This window comes from Podarcis muralis, chromosome 16 (genome assembly GCF_964188315.1).
Source record: "Podarcis muralis chromosome 16, rPodMur119.hap1.1, whole genome shotgun sequence".
Taxonomy (NCBI): domain Eukaryota; kingdom Metazoa; phylum Chordata; class Lepidosauria; order Squamata; family Lacertidae; genus Podarcis; species Podarcis muralis.
Window position 1 is genome coordinate 10,251,208 of NC_135670.1, and position 18,905 is coordinate 10,270,112.

The 18,905-nt window shown below is 48.8% G+C and overlaps 1 protein-coding gene across 4 annotated transcripts in view; it reads right to left on the minus strand.

Moving 5' to 3' along the window:
• Window positions 1-18,905, minus strand: part of ASH1L (ASH1 like histone lysine methyltransferase) — a 76,983-nt gene that overhangs the window by 17,487 nt on the left and 40,591 nt on the right. For all 4 annotated transcript variants that reach the window (XM_077920187.1, XM_028709392.2, XM_028709391.2 and 1 more), the window contains 8 exons: window positions 12,808-12,902; window positions 8,073-8,146; window positions 4,080-4,125; window positions 3,714-3,822; window positions 2,812-3,018; window positions 2,547-2,693; window positions 1,624-1,732; window positions 636-797 (listed from right to left, as the gene is read on the minus strand). In XM_077920187.1, coding sequence (XP_077776313.1) covers window positions 636-797; window positions 1,624-1,732; window positions 2,547-2,693; window positions 2,812-3,018; window positions 3,714-3,822; window positions 4,080-4,125; window positions 8,073-8,146; window positions 12,808-12,902 — 949 coding nt within the window. The remainder of the gene's footprint in view (window positions 1-635; window positions 798-1,623; window positions 1,733-2,546; window positions 2,694-2,811; window positions 3,019-3,713; window positions 3,823-4,079; window positions 4,126-8,072; window positions 8,147-12,807; window positions 12,903-18,905) is intronic.

The following is an 18,905-nucleotide window of genomic DNA, read 5'->3' on the forward strand; positions in this document are numbered from 1 at the left end:
AGGTAGAATCTTCTTTCTTGTAGTTTGGATCCATTGCTCCGTGTCCGCTTCTCTGGAGCAGCAGAAAACAACCTTTCTCCCTCCTCTATGTGACATCCTTTTATATATTTGAACATGGCTATCATATCACCCCTTAACCTCCTCTTCTCCAGGCTAAACATGCCCAGCTCCCTTAGCCGTTCCTCATAAGGCATCGTTTCCAGGCCTTTGACCATTTTGGTTGCCCTCCTCTGGACACGTTCCAGTTTGTCAGTGTCCTTCTTGAACTGTGGTGCCCAGAACTGGACACAGTACTCCAGGTGAGGTCTGACCAGAGCAGAATAAGACCTAGCGCATCTTTGGGAGCAAAAATTAATATAAGACACTGTCTTATTTTCGGGGAAACAGGGCAGCAACCAGATTATTGAAAGAAAAGTCAAACAAACTGGGCACATGAAGTGGTCCCGCACTAGATGAGACCACAGCTACCCACTATGCTTATTAAAACAGAGATGTCGGACATTGAACCTGGCGCCTTCTGCACGCCAAATACGAGCTCTCAACCACACTCACCCCCCTCTGACCCAAGCAGCAACTGTAGGCATGGAGTGTGGCAAACGCCCCCCACATCTGCCTCCTGCTCTGTGCACACTCACCCTCTTCTTCAACTTGTGCTTGGATTTCCTCTTCTCTTTAGACCGGCTCGGCCTCCTCTGGGCAGTGACGGGCTGGTTGGTTTTGCTCAGGAGGCCGTTCACGCGCTGGCTCTTGCCCCCAATGATCCCTCTGCACTTCTCAAAGCCGCATTTGCAGAGTTGCTTGGAAGAGAAAGGAGACAACACCCACCTTGAAACACGCCCCCTTGGCAAAGCTTGCAACCCAGGCCAACAGGACCCATCAACAACTCCTGCCTGCTCATACAGTCCCATCCATTCAATGGGACACTGCAGGGGCCAATGTATGAATGGGCTTGGTTGGCGCCTCTGTGTTTCTGCCTCCTTTTTTGTGATGACTACTCTGTTTACTGTGCTGGAGCTGCTGTCTCAATTTGACAACCTGAGTGGCTCTATCCTTTACGCATGGAGGATTATGTGGGGATCTCATGGCCACTGTCTGGTGAGCTAAGATCCTGTTACTGTGCTCAAATAAGAGGCATGTCTTATGGTGCTAGGTGTTCTAATTTCCTGGGCTTTTGGCCTGCCCACTCTGTATATGGGCAAACTGGGGCTCCTTCTCTCAGGTGAGAAGCTTTCTGCCATTGCTGCTGTTGGGCGAGCACCTCTGCCTCATCTCTGCCCTTCCCTGACTCCACCATACCGCCTGCTCCTGGCAGGGCGACAGTAGCAGATGTTAGGGCCAACGGCGGGGTCAAGCTGGGTATCTTGGGTGTCTAAATCTGCTTAAATGAGGAGTCTTGGTTTACTGGCTGCAATAATTTGAGGGGCCCTTTTAAGGCAAGCGTTCCATGAAAGTCTGCAGGGTGTATTAACTGAATTCCCCAGGTGATCAAAGTGATCTCACAGGGCATCTCATACATTTGTGCCTCCAACTTGTACCAATAAGGAGGGACTAGCCTAAAGAATTAAAAATGCAGCCGTGCTCTTCTCCCCCAGGCCTTCCTGGGAGTGAGGATGCAACCCTCACCTGCTTTTCCACATTGAAGGAGTGGAAGTTGTAATCGTAAGTCAGCTCGGTGCCGGCAGGCATATCCTTCAATGCATACAGCCCAATCCTGTAGACACCATTGACGGACCTGCAGGCGGAAAGGGAAGAGGATGTGCTTGCAACTCTGGACAGGGCAGGAAGGCACGACAGCAATCTCAGCACCGCCAAGGTCCTGGAAGCGTATTATACCTCAGTTGGAAACCAATCTCCCCCCCCCCCAAAAAAAAACAGTGCTCCAGGAAAGGGGTGGAATTGTGGCTCAGTCCGCTTGTAACCACAGCTTCCCTGGGTCTGACAGAGCAGCAGGCATCAGATCTTAAAAAGTTACACAGCTGTTCTTAAGATGACCAGCTAGAATGGGAGATGGTGTCCGTCTACACCAGGGGCCGGCAAGGTTTACCTCGCCTGAGCCGGTTCACTCCAGCGGAGATCCCTCTATGGGCCAGTTTGTGAGCATGTGCCCCCACGATTTCTGGTGCCTGCGCAGACATGATTTCCGGCACCACGGAAGTGAGTCCCTGCGCTCCGCCGGTTTAGCGCAGCACGCGGGGACTCGCCGAGAGGGCGGCTCGGTTCGGGGGCGGCTCATGGGCCAGTTAAACCCCCATGAGCCACTTATGGACCTTAGGTTGCCTACCCCCGGTCTACACCCTCTAAACTGGTTGACAGCTCTACTCAGAACTGGGGCAGAGAGTGAGGCAGGGGAGAAAGAAGAGGGACCCCAACCTTCAGGCAGACACTGTTCTTTTAGGGTTCTGTGTGCAGCACTTTAAAATAAACCAAGTACTGTACACACAGATGCACACAAGCGTAGGCCATCAGTTTTATAAAGGTACTAAAAGGCTCTGTTGTTGCCATAGCAAAAGCAATGAAAACTAGCAACCCCCTCTGGAAACTCTTACCATTTCTGCATCTCACAGTTTGGGTTGCAGCTGTGGTTGATGAAGCGCGCCTCGTTGCCCATGCGATAGCTGTCAATCACCATCCCGCTGTCGAGGTTGAGGCAATAGTGATCGCTGTGGTTGTGGTACTGCTCGATCATCCGGTTCCTAAAGAACAATGTGGGACAGTGCAGCTGGTGTAACACTCCCCGTCCTCTTGCTCTTCCGAACAAGGGCTGTGCCACGAACGCTTCTCCTCCACCCACCGCGTTGCCCATGGGCTTACCTGAACTCCTGCTCGCTGACCACTTCTCCCAAGTACTCGATGATGAACTGCCCAGCTTTCAGGGGCTCTTTTGTGCGGATGCCCCAGCCTTTCTCCTCGGCCCGGAAGCGCTCCAAGCACTGCACCCACTCATGCCTCTGGATCCGCTGGTTGCAGCACTGCTCCCCGCAGGGGCAGGTGTTGGGGGAGCACTCAGCGAAGATCATCCTGAAAGCAGAGGGAGGACAGGCTGGCATGTCAGCATGGGCGCAGGGAAATGTCAGGAACATCGCGGCCGCCTTTCCGACAAACCTTGAGGCTCATTTTCAGGGTTTATTAAAAAAAACCCCACGTTTTTATCCACGCTCCCCTCCAACTAGCTCAGCGCCGTACATATGGTTCTCTGCTGCCCACATTTCCCTAACAACAACTCTGCGAGGTAGGTCAGGAAGCCCTGTGTAGGGAAGTTTTTGATGTGTGATGTTTTACTGTGGTTTTGTAATTTTTTGGAAATTATAAAACCCAGCCAGATGGGTGGCATAAAAATAATAAATAAGTTGTTGTTGTTGTTGTTGGACTGAATTCAAACAAAACCCTGACAATTAGCCATGGCCGGGTATGCAGTTTTGTATCCAGCTCAAAAATGTTCCCAGCTTAAATTAACGGACCTAAATTAAGCCTGCTCATTAATCTCAATGGTTCTACTGTGAGTAGGGCTTAGCAGTGTTTAAGTTAAGGCTGAAGTGAGGGTTTGGACACCCAGGGCTTTTTATGTAGTCTGAAAATAGTGCACCCAATGCATGCTGGCTGTCTCACCTTGCTACTTGTGAGAAGCAGGTCTCTTTAATTTCCAGTGATTCTGTGTGTGCGCACGGACATGTCTTCGGTTGCAGCATTAATTATGTTGCGGCCCTGCAACTCACCTGTTCAAGCAGTCATCCAAACAGCCATTTCTGTTGCCATCCTCGGCCTTCTTGCAGTTGCAGGTCGTGGCCTCGTAGCCAGAAAGAGGCTTCACATCCACATAGACGTCTGCAGAGGGAAAGGAGGAGTGAAAAGTATCTATCAGCTTCTGAAACAGAGCTCCTCCCAGTCTACAAACCTCTCTCTCGGCTCGCCCACCCCGTTGACCTCAGTCCATAGAGAAAAGAGTAAAAGGCGGCAGCCTAGGAGCGGGGCTACTGCCAGGAGGTCAAAGAGGGTGCGGTCAAGTGGAGATAAAAGGCTGGCAAGGCTCCACAATTGAGGAAACCATAAAACCAGGGCTATATAAACACAAAGCTACTTACTAGAACGGATTTTTTTATAAAGCGGGACGTCTGGCTTTTTATACAACTGGAAAGAAAAGAAATAAGTGTTCTTTATCGCTTTGCAAGACAACAGCAGAATAAAAATTTGCATTTTCCCCAGAAAGGAAGGTTTGATTTACGCCTGACAGAGCCTAATGAAGAAAAGCCTTTGTTACAAGAGCACCAGAGGACGGTTTTGATCTTTTTTTTTTGTTTTGTTTTTTTTAAACGTAAACATTTATTGGCCTGGATCCAAAGAGCCACGAGGAGAAGGAGAACATTTCTTAGCGCTGTTCAGTGTGTTACACTTGTGATGGAAAACAGAAGATACAAAGATGTGGCACATAGAATCCAGGGGGCCATTAAGATGATGTTGAAAAGGGCATGTGAGAACATCTTGGCTGCGAGTCCTGGAAGACATGCTCCCTGCCTGGCAGGCCTTTTCCACCAGGACTGGGAGGGGAGAGCCCTGGCTGCCTCCAGCTACAAAATGCTGAGACTGCTGAGGAGACTCTTGAGCTGGGGTGTTTCCTGGGGTGTTGCTGTTGCAGAGAGAGATGTTGCTGTTCTTCTTTTATATCTTTATTTTAGATCTTGTTGTGATTCACGTGGTTGTGTATTTTTAAAACGTTTCATTTATTGCTTATGACCACTTTCGTTATGTCGTAGTCATGAATTTTTTTCGTGTTGTAAGCTGCCTTGAACATGGTTTGAACTGTGGAAAGGCGATCTACAAATAAAATTATGTATGTGCAAAGTTTGCACAACACATTGCGCAGGTGGAAGAGCTTCTCTGGGTTGCCATCGTTTTTCGGGCAATGCTCGGAGGCAGCCCTTCTAGGAACACAGGAAACTGCCTTACACAGTGGTACCTTGGTTCTCAAACTTAATCCATTCTGGGAGTCCGTTTGACTCCTGAAACCATTAAAAAACCAAGGCGTGGCTTCTGATTGGCTGATTCCTGCACTCAAGCGGGAGCCGTGTTGGACATTCCGCTTCCAAAAAACGTTTGCAAACAGGAACACTTACTTCTGGGTTTGCAGCGTTTGGGAGCCGATTTGTTCGGGAGCCAAGCCATTCGAGTACCAAGGTACCACTGTACTGAGTCAGACCACCAGGTCCATCTAGGACACTGACTGGCAGCAGCTCCCCATGGTTTCAGGCAGCCCTACCTGGAGATGCCGGGATTGTGCATGCTCTGCCCTGAGCTACGGGAGTGGAACAGACTTCAATGCCAACTGAAGAGGATCTTTGGACCCAAGCCACAATGTTCATTTCCCTATTTTAACGGTAGGGCTCCCCAATCCAAGAGAGCAACCAGCTCTATACTAACTTCAGTTTCAGAAATGTTGCAGGACCAGGTGGTCCCAGAGTGTCCATGGGGCTCCCAAGGCCTCGCAGCTTTGTCTACATGGGGAAGACTTTTAGACAACCCTAGTATAAAGCACCTCTGGAGCAGTTCAGCAAAAAATAGACAGACGCTTATACTCGTTTCAAGCGCCATATCAAAGAATCCAACATACAGTGGTGCCTCGCAAGACGAAAAGAATCCGTTCCGCGATTCTCTTCGTCTAGCGGTTTTTTCGTCTTGAGAAGCAAGCCCATTAGCGGCTAAGCGGATTAGCGCTATTAGCGGCTTAGCGGCTATTAAAGGCTTAGCGGCTGAGCTGCTAAAAGGCTATTAGCGGCTTAGCGGCTTAGAAAAGGGGGGGGGGAAGCGGGGGGGAAATGGCAAGACTTGCAAGACATTTTCATCTTGCGAAGCAAGCCCATAGGGAAATTCGTCTTGCGAAGCACCTCCGAAACGGAAAACCCTTTCGTCTAGCGGGTTTTCCGTCTTGCGAGGCATTCGTCTTGCAGGGCACCACTGTATATGCAGCTTCTTGACTAAAATCAGCATGGCCTATTTTGGGGCCAAGACATCATTCCCTCTAAAAAGAAGCAGCAGAATCCAAAGCCAGTTTTGTCAGAGACAGACGTGCTTGGAACCAGGTACTATCTGCTCCTTTTGACAATACTTAAAGACGCCTGTAGATCTCATTATGGAGTTTCCCCGCAACATGTTAGGAATGTGAAATGAGGAAATGTAAACTGTAAACCATGCAAGCTTTGCAATTAGTAAAAATGTGTATTTTTTAGAGAGGGGGCTGAATCACTGAACAGAATGGGGTGGGTGGGAACAAATCCTTGTTTCTATAGCATATTGCTAAATAAAGTGGGCAACAGGGAAAAGCAGGTGCTTAATTATAACACACATTGTCCCTTCTGGAGTGCATACATACAGCCCAGTACATGGAATCCTGGGAACTGCAGTTTACTCCAAGCTAAAATTCCCAGCACCCTCAACAAACTACAGTTCTTGGTATTCTTTGTGGGGAAGAGCCATGTGCTTTCAAATGCACGGGGTGTGTATGCAGCCCTGGATTTCAAAGTGCTGCACATCCACTAGGTAAAGGTAAAGGTACCCCTGCCCGTACAGGCCAGTCTTGACAGACTCTGGGGTTGTGCGCCCATCTCACTTAAGAGGCCAGGGGCCAGCGCTGTCTGGAGACACTTCCGGGTCACGTGGCCAGCGTGACAAAGCTGCATCTGGCGAGCCAGCGCAGCACACGGAAACGCCGTTTACCTTCCCGCCAGTAAGCGGTCCCTATTTATCTACTTGCACCCAGGGGTGCTTTCGAACTGCTAGGTTGGCAGGCGCTGGGACCGAGCAACGGGAGCGCATCCCGCCGCGGGGATTCGAACCGCCGACCTTTCAATCGGCAAGCCCTAGGCGCTGAGGCTTTTACCCACAGCGCCACCCGCGTCCCATAATCCAGTAATCCTAAAAATAGTCCTCAAAGGGAAGCTGGTGTTATTAACCCCACCATGCAGGTGTGGATCCCAGTGGGAGAGGGCAGGGCTGGCTGGAACTCTGAGCTGGAGCGCTGCTTTTCATTTAGTAGTAATGCTGAGGTATGTTTCTCAGTGCATCACCATTTTAGGATTAATAATGTGCATCAGCATTATCATGTATAAATCAAAAGTGAAAATGTGAAAGTGGGTCCCATGTTGCAGGTTGTGAGTCAAAGGTGGGTCTTGGGTTTAGGCCAGGCTTCCTCAACCTCAGCCCTCCGGAGGTTTTTTTGGCCTACAACTCCCATAATCCCTAGCTAGCAGGACCAGTGGTCAGGGATGATGGAAATTGTAGTCTCAAAAAACATCTGGAGGGCCGAGGTTGAGGAAGCCTGGTTTAGGCCCACTCAAGTCCACTGATCTGGAGTAAGAGCAGAGGCTAGGCAAAATCCCACTGCAAAACCTCTGGTGGAAACCTTTTGTCAGAAGGAACACCACCCTATTTTTAGCCTACCCCATGGACAAATGAGGGAGCTCTTTGGAAAGAACGAAAGGCGGGCTATTCAGTGCGTTCCTTCTGACCCCCAAACATCAGCTTCTAATTGGAATAATAATAATAATAATAATAATAATAATAATAATAATAATAATAATAATAACAATAACAAAAATAAACCAAACCTCTACTCTCTTTGCTCGGGACTGGGTCCAAGTAAAATAAGGCCTGAAATTTTTCAGCACTGCTGGCAGAACATCTGAATTCTCCAGAGGCGTGTCAAAAAAACAACACAAGATCCCAGAAGCAGGAGCAGGCAGGCGCTATCAGAATAAGAGTCCCTGGTAGGATTAAGGGCAGACGCTTTCTGAGAAGCAAAACTGCTGCTAGTTTGAAAGCAGCGCTCTCTCTGTGGGTGTATGTGTGTGCAGGCGAAGAAGGATGGAGGGAGGCAATGGAAATTGTCTGCATTAAATATATATTCAAGGATTCCCACCCACCCAGCCTCCTCCCTCGGCTGCAACATCAGCAAAAGACTCCTGAATGCACAGCTAGTATCAGTGCAGCAGCAGCAGCAGCAGAAACCATTTGATTCTTCTCAAGCATCTTGGAATGCAGCCTTGGAAGGATGTGACTTTTCTTAAAAAAAGATAGTCCCCTACCTGATTATGTTTCCACTGCCAAAGAATGTCATAAGGCAACTGGAAGTCTATTCGCTTTTGGCGTAGGTATTTCCCTGCAGTGGGGGGAGGGGAAGAGAAGAAGAAATACAAAAGTCATGCATTTATTCTTTCCTAAACACACGCACCATGAACAGAGCTTGACTGGCAGAAGCAGACCAAAGACGTCTTGACGACTGAGGCAGAAAATCCAAAGGTCCCTGCCACACATACTAATTAACCAGGTGTAAAATGCACCAGTGAAGTTCGTCCTGGTGCAGCTCTTAATTGAAATGAAGAGGAACAGTGGAAGCAACGGAACGGCCCTGGCTGGATCAGACCACGGGACTACCTGCTTCAGCATCCTCCCTCACACGGTGACCTACCAGACGCCTCTGGGAAAGCGCAGGGCATCAAGGCAACAGTCCTCTCCTGTCCCTTAGTCAATGGCTATTCAGCTGTCTCTGAATGTGGATGCTTTTTTAGCCCTGGTGACAAATGGCCACCGATAAGCCTATCCCTGTGGATTTTTATAATCCTTTGCAAGGACCCATGTACTCATAAGAACAGCCCAGCTAGCAGCCGGGGGGGGGGGGGGCTTCTCCATCTCTGCAGTTTCCCCTATTCCACCTTTTCAATTTACCGTATTTTTCGCCCTATAGGGCGCACCGGCCCATAGGGCGCACCTAGTTGTTGTTGTTTTTTTGGGGGGGGGATAAAGAAAAAAAAGTTTAATTTCCCCCCAGCCCGAGCTTCCCCCAACCCCAGCCCCCAGAAAAGGCTGCTGTCCGCAAGCCTTGGGAGCCTGGCGGGAAGTCGCGCAGCTCTTCCACGGCTTGCGGATAGCTTCCTGAAGCTTGGAGAGTGAGAGGGATCGGTGCGCACTGACCCCTCTCGCTCTCCAAGCTTCAGCGAAAGCCTGCATTGGCCCCATAGGACGCACACACATTTCCCCTTCATTTTTGGAGGGGGGAAAGTGCGTCCTATAGGGCGAAAATACGGTGAGTGGGGAGCCAGCGCTATCTCTGGCAGCAGCCAAGTCTATACATCAATGTCAATAAGCACTTTCCCCCTGCAGGTTTCGCTGGGGAACCCTAAAGAACAGGCACTATATGTGAGAGAAGGGAAGACAAAGTTCTCCCTTTGCCTTGTGCGGTTTTGTAAAGCTCTAATTGTAGGGCTGGGGAACCTGCAGCCCTCCAAGATGCTGATGAGCCAGCAACTCCCATCATCCCTGGGCCACTGGACCTGCTAGCTGGCACGGATGGGAATTGGAGTCCATCAATGTCTAGAGGACCACAAGTTCCTCGGCCCTACTCTATCATGTCCTTTCTGCAGCCATCTTCCCCCTAAAGTATATGTGGGGACCTTTGGCCATCCTGATGTTGCTGAACTACAACTCCCAACATTCTTGACCATGCATACTAAAGCTGATGGGAGTTGTAGCTCAGCAACATCTGGAGGGCAAGAGGACATCCACACCTGCTTCTAAACTAGACAGAACAACACCACAACAGCACTGAGAGTTAGTTTTTCATAGGGCTGGTCTTCTTCTATGGCCCATGCTGGCTTCTTACAGACCAAGGTGCCGTTTTGTGAGCAGCTGAGCCCTGGACTGAGAACCAGCATCCACATTCCTGCAGGCTGAGCAAATGCACTTTGTTCAGCAATGACTGGGCTATGAGCAGCCATCTCGCAATCTAAGACCTGGAGAGCGTGCTCCACTGCTCCAGCCCACGTTTCCAGAGGCTGCTTGCCAGAAAGTGGCACTTGAACTGAAAGCTCGCAAAGCCAGGGAAAATAATATGATGCTCTGTATTGATCAGACAAGACTGGAGGACCGACCCCTAGTTATTTATAACAAGCCTGGCAGATACAGAGACTTCATGCCGCCCGGGTGCCACTATCCTTTCCCCACTGTCCCTGAAGAGAGTCCTGAAAGTTGCAGAGACACTATCCTGAACTGGGAAGGCTTAGGCCATGGGTAGGCAAACTAAGGCCCGGGGGGCCAGATCCAGCCCAATCCTTCTAAATCCAGCCTGCGGACGGTCCAGAAATCAGCATGTTTTTACATGAGTATAATGTGTTCTTTTATTTAAAATGCATCTCTGGGTTATTTGTGGGGCATAGGAATTCATTCATATTTTTTTTCAAAATACAGTCCGGCCCCCCACAAGGTCTGAGGGACAGTGGACCGGCCCCCTGCTGAAAAAGTTTGCTGACCCCTGGTAGGCTGTGCTCAACACTGCTGTGTCCAGTTCCGGGCACCACAGCTCAAGGATATTGACAAGCTGGAGGGTGTGCAGAGGAGGGCGACCAAGATGATAAGAGATATGGAAAACAAGCTTTCTAAGGAATGGTTGAGGGAGTTGGGTACGTTTAGGCTGGAGAAGAGAAGGCTGAGAGGTGACATGATAGTCATTTTCAAATATCTGAAAGGCTGTCACACAGAAGATGGAGCAAGCTTGTATTCTGCTGCTCCAGAAGGTAGGACCCAAACCAATGGATTCAAATGTCCTGAAAGGAGATTCTGACGGTAAGAGCTGCTCAACAGTGGAACTGACTACCTCTGAAGGTGGTGGAGTCTCCTCCACTGGAGGTTTTTGAACAGAGCTTGGATGATCATCTGTCAAGGATTATTGAGCTGTGATGACTGCATTGCAGGTGGTTGTGACGAGAGAACACTTGGGGTACCTTCCAGCTCAACAATTCTGTAATTTACAGCACATTCTCCCTCCCTCCCAGCAAAATAATTCTGGGAACCGTAGTTTACAATCCACAGCACCCTTAAGAAACTAAGTTCCCAGGATTCTTTGAGGTGGAGGGGAATGTGCTTTAAATGTATGCTGTGCACACAGCCTTAGTCCCCAACCAGGACATTCTCATCTCAGACCTCCAAGTCCCAGACGACCCACCTTCAAAGATTACAGCTCCTAACTTAGAACCATAGAGTTGGAAGGGACCCTGAGGATCATCTGGTCCAACCCCCTGCACTGCAGGAATATGCAGCTGTTCCTTACGGGGATCAAACCTGCAACCTTGGCATTCATCAGCTCCACGCTCCAACCAACTGAGCTACCCAGCTTCCTCCTCTGAAGGTTCACCAGAGCTGTAACCTGAATGTTTTCAAGACAACAGACACATGTAAGCTTGTCTGAGCAGGCATTAGGTGGCAAGGAGTTTCACGGTGTTTGAACCACGCCAAGATAAGCAAGGCAAATGAGCTCAAACAAAAGCAAACTGCTAAGCTTAAAAAGAAGAGAGAGAGACACCTTTCAGCCTCTGATAGGATGCGAGAGCAAAGGGGAGCAAAGGGAGGCAAGCATAGCCCAGAGGCCTTGGCTTTCCTCTGATGCTGCAGGCACCTCTTCTCGCTTCTGAAAAACTATTTCTTTGTGCGGGGGGTGTTGGTGTGGAGAGAAGAGCAGCTGTCATGTTGTCTTTACAACTTGCTCTTAAAATTTGTTCTTATTTTTCAAAGCCTCAAGTTGTGCTTGGCGAGTTCCAGGAAGCAGCAAAGTCCACTGGGAATCTGTTTTCACTTCTATGACCTCACTGGCTAAAACAAAAGGCTCTTTCAAGGGCCTGGCAGCCGGCCCAGAGAGTAGGGAGTGCTCTCTCTCTCTCTCTCTCTCTCTCCCCCCCCCCCACCTCAATAAAAGGAGGCACCCAGACAAGGAGTTAGCCCAGCAGAGAAATAATCCTCCTAACATGATTGGGGAGGCGAGACTGCTCTGCCTTTACGCCAGGCAGAGTCATTAAAGCTGCCTTATCTTAATAGGACATGTTTGTTTGTGTCTCCTGGCGCAAATAAACTGGAGGGCTGTGACCTGGCGAGGGATTGGGGGCAGGGCGGGGAAGGAGCGCAAGCCCAAGGCACAAACAAGTCTCAACCCTTAAATAAGGAAAAAACGGTCCCTGGGGTTGGAAGACGCTCAAGCTGGATCACTAACAAGGCTGCTCAAGTTAAAGGGACTAAATAAACCTTTCTCCTCGAGTCTCTCCACAAACAAGCGAAATGCTTGAACTTTCTGCCTTTTCACTTTTACAGACTAGCACAGCTACCCCGCTATAGAAGTGGTTCTCAAACTTTTTTCTCTGGGCCACACTTTAAGAATAAAAATTTGTTCACACCACAGTGAATTTTTTTATTGATAAGACATGCATTGGAAAACAAAAAGATCACCACTACAGTGCAAAATGTCCCCAAGTTTCAGCTGTCACGCCTGCAAAGCAAGCTTTGAAAAGTGCAAGGTAACTTCAGCCACCGTCTTGCGGCAGACCAGGAGTGGGGTGGGAAAGCTGAACTCCACAGCGCATGGTACAACTGTCAATCCTATTTCCAGCACAAATCTAAGCACACAAATATTGGACTAGTATGGGCTTGCATTGTTCCCAAGAAAGCAAAGCGGTGCACCCCTAGGACTTTAAAGTGACAAGCCAGGAAAGTAAATGAGCTATTTTACAATGCAGTCTCTAAAATCCCTCTCGGCTGCACATGACCTACAGCATTTTAGAGGAGGGTTTCACGACCTCCCTCCCCAAATGAGTGGCTCTCCGTTGGCCCAGAAACAAGGATCTTGAACCCATACTAGGAATTTCCTCCTTTGGGGGTCGATTCAAGCACCCACCCCCTGCCCCGCAAGTACCCAAATGATAACCTGGGGGCCATTCACTTCCTCTGGCTGAGAGGACGCATGCAGGGCCCATTCAAAGCATGCACAGAGAACCCACTCACCCACGTGGATAGGTGCCGGGAACAATCCGTACTCGTGCTCCCCAGGAGTGTACTCCAATTTTTCCTTCTTCAACTGGATCAGTCGGCTTTTGGGGCTGGGGATGGAAGAGAGAAGAAGCAAGTGAGTGATCGTAGAAGACCATGCCGTGTCACCGGGGTCTGCACCCTTCACCACATTCCAGAGGCGACGTAGCACAACAGGGGAGAGCGTGACCTGTGAGCCGCAAATCTCCGCTTGGAATCTTCCCTCTGTTTTGAATTCCGTTTGCGGCTTTAGGCAGCAGAGGCTGGTCCATTAAGGTGAATGGGGGCACTGACACACCAACTTCGGTCTGACCTCAGCTATCCCCACCACCTGGCCTTGCCTTCTTCCTTACAATCAGTGGGTGGCAATGCCTGTCAGCTTCCTCCTCCTTAGCCTCAGAGTTGCCCCACAGAACTAAGCAGGGAGGAGGATGGGGACAAGGCTACAGTTAGCTGGTTCTGCCTGGCACTGGTTCCACCACCTGCTGGGCACTTGCCTTCCTCCCCACCAGTCCCAATGGGCACCAGCCACAACTGGATATAGGTAAGCTATTCTCTCAGGCAGGGGTAAGAGGGTGAGGTAATAACTACTGCTGAGCAATCTCAAGAGTCGCTCCAAAGCCAGCCAAGCTCAATTTTGTTGAAGGGGTTTAAATGCTTGTGGAACAGTGCCCTTCCGCTACAGCCCAAAGCGATAGCTCAAAACACGACCATCGCCATAAATGAGTTGACATGGTTAAAGGGAGCTTGGTAGCTGGACTGGAACTTAGAGCAGCGATACCTCTCTGCAGCTGATGAGAATTTCTCTCTTTTTTAAAAAAACAACAAAACCCGCAAAGTATCACAAGCTTCCAGTGCTAATGATTACAGAGAAATGTGCAAAGGTCATTTTCGTAGAGGAAAGAGGAGCAAACTGACATTAAAATAAACCAAGCCTAACCTCGACATTCCATTGTCAGGTTCATAATCTATTAAAGAAACACTCTCTGAATAGTAATACTGTACAGCCACAGGGCACTACATCCACTAACTTCAACCTGGCACATTCACGATAAAAGGCCTGCAGATTTAGCCAGCCGCATGTAACTAAAACCTGCAAATTAGGAGTGGTCCTAAAGCTCTTAATTTATTTTCAGTGTGTGCAGCACATACTGGCTGATAGAACTGCCCTCTGCTGACCTACTTTCAACAAGCCTCTATACCGCCAGTGCAGCAGTAAACTGTACTGCCACAAGAGGGTACTGTACCATTGTAATAATTAGGTGTGCAGGCCCAAAACTTCTCCAGCACAACCCCAAACAAGCAGCAAACACTGGTAGGGCCAAGGGGGGTACATTGCTCTGGACGTCCTGAGAGGGGTCAGGGCCCCATTTTGCAACATCACAACCTCTGTCCGACTGGGATGGAGGTCACACCCACCCACGGCAGCTTTTTCCGCCCTCTTGCACAGCAGGCAAAACCGTTTATGAAGTTCCGTTCCGACAGTCTGCAAAAAACCCAGCTTTTAAGGAGGGCCTCAAGGTTTAATAAGGTAAAGGTAAAGGTACCCCTGCCCGTACGGGCCAGTCTTGACAGACTCTAGGGTTGTGCGCCCATCTCACTCAAGAGGCCGGGGCCAGCGCTGTCCGGAGACACTTCCGGGTCACGTGGCCAGCGTGACATCGCTGCTCTGGCGAGCCAGAGCTGCACACGGAGACGCCGTTTACCTTCCCGCTAGTAAGCGGTCCCTATTTATCTACTTGCACCGGGGGTGCTTTTGAACTGCTAGGTTGGCAGGCGCTGGGACCGAACAACGGGAGCGCACCCCGCCGCGGGGATTCGAACCGCCGACCTTTCGATCGGCAAGCCCTAGGCGCTGAGGCTTTTACCCACAGCGCCACCCGCGTCCCTCAAGGTTTAATAGACGACACTTATTAAACGCTTTTCAGAGGACACAAAAACGCACACAGTTTTTAACAGAAGTACAGTTGTACCTTAGATCCTGAACGCCTTGGTACTTGGATGTTTTGGCTCCCGAACGCCACAGACCTGGAAGTAAGTGTTCCAGTTTGCAAACGTTGGAATCCGAATGTCCCGACGGGGCTTCCAATTGGCTGCAGGACCTTCCTGCAACCAATCCGAAGCCGAGCTTTGCTTTCCAAACGTTTTGGAAGTCGAATGGACTTCCAGAACGGATTCCATTCATCTTCCAAGGTGCAACTGTACTTGCAAAACTCTCCAGTGGCAAGACACCATCCTCTCTTAGGAGGAAGATAGACCTCTCCTGAGACCAGCTGCTGGTGTGCCACATGTGCACATTTTCCCCCTTCAGAAAAATCATTTAATTATTAGCTCTCCACAAATTTGCTGACTGGTAAATTAAAACTTGCAGCCCCACTCTGGACAGGGTCGCACTCCCATGGAAGGAGCAGGTGCAGAGAACTGGGGTACTTCTGGAACCCAACTTTGACATTCAAGGGCCGGGTGGTCTTGGTGGCTGCAAGTGAGTCCAGCTAGCTTGCCAGCTGCAGCCTGCTTTGGACAGGTTGACTTGGGCCAATGTACTCCAGCCTCTGGATTATTATAATGTGCTCTACGTGGGACTGTCCCGTGGTCCAGAATGCAGCAGCCAAGTTACAGGCTGGGGTGCCATCTAGAACTCCTGTTTTAAAGCAGCAGTTGTTGGTTGCCTGTTCGTTTCAAAGCCCAATTCAAGGTGTTCACAGACAAGACTGACTTAAGGTCTCAAATATGTGAGAGACCACCTCCTTTCCTGCAGATCTTCCCAGCCATTAACATCAGCAGAAGGGAGCCCTCACAGCTGCCCTGCCATCTTCCCAGACTCAGAGGCTGGCAGCCGGCAAGAGAGCATTCTCTGTGGCAGCGCCAAAACCACAGAATTCCATCCTTGTAGAGCTACATCTAGTGTCATCGTTACTCTGCTTTATTGAATGCTGAAGACATCTCTCTTTATCCTGGCCTTTGACAGCTGAAAAGTATTTCTGTTATCTACCTACAAATTGTTAATTTATCAGGTTTTTATTTGGTTTCGAATTGCATTATTTGTGCCATTGCAACCCGCCCTGTGATCTTAATGTGAATGGCAGGTAATAAATCTGATAACCAAATAAAATCAATGAAGCAATATTTCTTTATCTACACCAACAGCCTTACTTTCGAGCAAAGAGGCCTGTTTCCACCCCCCACCCCGCAATTATCCCCACTGAACAGCATTTCTGGTCTGCGTTTGTGATGCTATTTGTGGCTGAGCTCTATCTCATGGGAAGCTGCCTTATCCGGATACAGACCCACTGGTCCAAATAGCTCAGCACTGTCTCTTATACTGATCAGTAAGGCTGTCCAGGGTGTCAGGCAGGGGTCTCTCCCAGCCCTACCTATAAATGCTGGGGATACCTCCAACATATAGTGTTAAGGGAACACGTGGAAAGCACCTGCCTTAGGTTTGCTCATTTTACCGAAGAAAAGAGCGCTTCCCCGGCACTCACTCTTCATCAGGAGCCATAAATATCATGTTGATGAGACTTATCCTCATCAATAACTTAGAAATACAGTGGTTTGCATTTCAAATATCAGAATTCTGCTCAAGTGTTTGTGAAATGCTGACATAGTTGCCTTTGGAAACAGAAGGCTGACTGATAAACATTTGGTATTTTTATTTCTATGAATGTCTGTGTCTATAATGTGTCATTTCAATGTTAGGATCTTTTTTAAGGAGATGTGATTTCAAAGTGCGTGGTTTTTGGTTTGTTTTTCCTTTTAATTCAACCCTGAGGAATTTCCAATTTGCATATCTTTCACAAAAGGAGAATATGTTTTCGGGTTAATGCACCACTAAAACCTCCCTGTGTTTTTTACTTTTGCAGAAACAATTCATCCCAGACTCAGTTCACTTCCCATGGAACACCTTTCTCCGTGAAAATTCTGCCATCGCCAAAGAACAATCAGAGGCCAAGTGGCAAAATTCTTCCTCACTTGGGGAAAAGCAATTTATGAGAGCGAGCAGAGCTGCCAAAAGGGTTCTCAGGAGAGTAAGCCGCTCCCTGGTCTTAAGAGGAGATGCTTCCAATCCGTCCTTTATAAACAAAAAAGGAAAGGAAAGGAAATGCTGATGAGTCACACATCTTGTGAGCAAAGTATTCTTTAACTTGGCTACCATTCAGGAATTTTGCGTGTGGGCTCCAGAGAGGAGACGAAAAGTTGCATCAGATTGCATCCCAGAGCGACGGCATGCCTGCACTGGCTGTCTCCCTTGGGCTAATGCAGGCTCAAAAAAACCAAGGTTTGTGCCAACTGGTGTATGAAAACTACAGCAACTTGTGTTGCGGGGATGGTGGGGTCCAAACGTGCCAACCTGATGTGAATCATATTCTAATGGTTTCCCTATGTTCTCAAGGTATGTTACAAGCACACACCCGGCGGCAACAGGATTTGCCACTGGGCCTCAGCCCACTTCCTCCTGAAAAGGGGACCGTGGGCAAATCAGTCACTCAACGGGGCTCCACTGCTATGCGCTGTTTGGGAAACCGGTTAAATAGGACTGAGAGGAAAGTACTCCACTTTCCGAGTGCCCCTTTATGTCATTGTTTAGAAGCAGCTGATTCCCAAAACCTGCCTCAAGAGAACAATAAAGAGGGGCTTCCCCTTTTGTGTCTCTCTGGACTAGCCAGCCCAACATCAGTCTGCCCTCTTGCCAGGATGAGCACGTGAAGCTACACGGTCAGAAGATCAGGACTGTCCCTGTGGCCTAGTGAAATTCTTCTTCCACATGCTACAACCACACCCCACTCTCATTTTCTCAATGGATCAGAGTGCAGCATTACGCTTGCTAAAGTGGGACACTCATGGGCAGTGCTTGAAACTAACCAGGCACTAGGCGCACTTGGCACCTGGTTTTCGACCACTTGTGATCAAGTGAAGATGCCTAGGCACCAGGATGAGATCTCCACTTGAGATCTCCACTATCTGGAGGTGCATGCCTGGAAATCATTGGGTGTGGACTGTTTTCACACACTACCCTGTAGAATTTCACCCCACCCTGTAGAATTCTATCTGTTATATATTATCTGCACAATCAAAATGAATTTCTGGAACCTAAATGTTTTTTTCTGTGCAGACCGAGCAGGAACAGTCACCATTACGAAAAAGAGGTCATATAATAGGCCAGTAAATATGTGGACTGTCCCTGGATCAAGTGACTTTTCTTCTTTAAGTTCTCAAAGCTCTTAACCTAGCTCAAGGTTGTCAACTGAACTAGCCAGATGTTTAGCTGAGAATCAATCCCAGCCAGTCCATCATTTGAAAAATATGACTTTAAGCAGGGTCTTGTCCCAAAATTGCAACTAGACATTCTGTTTTGGCGACTGTAACCTTGGTTTAAGGAGCCATTTGCCACCTAGTTTATATATCTGAGTTTCTGAATGCAGTGAGTCTTCTAGGTCAGTGAAAGCAGGTCCTGCCCAACCATAAGGCAAATTGAGACAACTGTCTCAGGTGGAAGTCACAGCAAATTGGCACTCAAACATGCCTCCCCCACCACTACCACATATCCACAGAAGCCTTGCTTTGGCAATGCCTCTGCATGGCTTTCCTCCTCCTGTGACACTTTGAGAAAGGGCCACAGGGGTCTTTGCTCAGAGTGAGGCATCCTGGGCAAAATGGCCCCCAAAGTGCCAGTGTTTTCCATCAATAACATGGTAGAAAAATATGGATCCAAGGCACTCTCAACATTCCAGATGTGCTCACAAAAGTTTCCAACCCTGGAGCTAAACGCTCCCCACCCCCGGCACCAATTTGCTTTTATCTCCAGTACTATCTTCCCTTTCTTTCCATCTAATCTTTGACCTGAAAGGGCAGAGAAGGGTAGCTGGGGAGATTCTTTTCTTTTTTAGCAATAACAAAGTTTTAAAATGTAGATGTAATTTTAAAAAATAATTATTTTTTTTAATGTGCTTTATAACTTTGAGCTTCTTCAAGGATGGCAACTGAGCAACACGGCCAAGACTTCTAGAGGTCTCTCTCAGACCAGGGTTACCTGGGAAGGTCTGTGGTGTCATTGCAGGCCTGCATTTTCAATT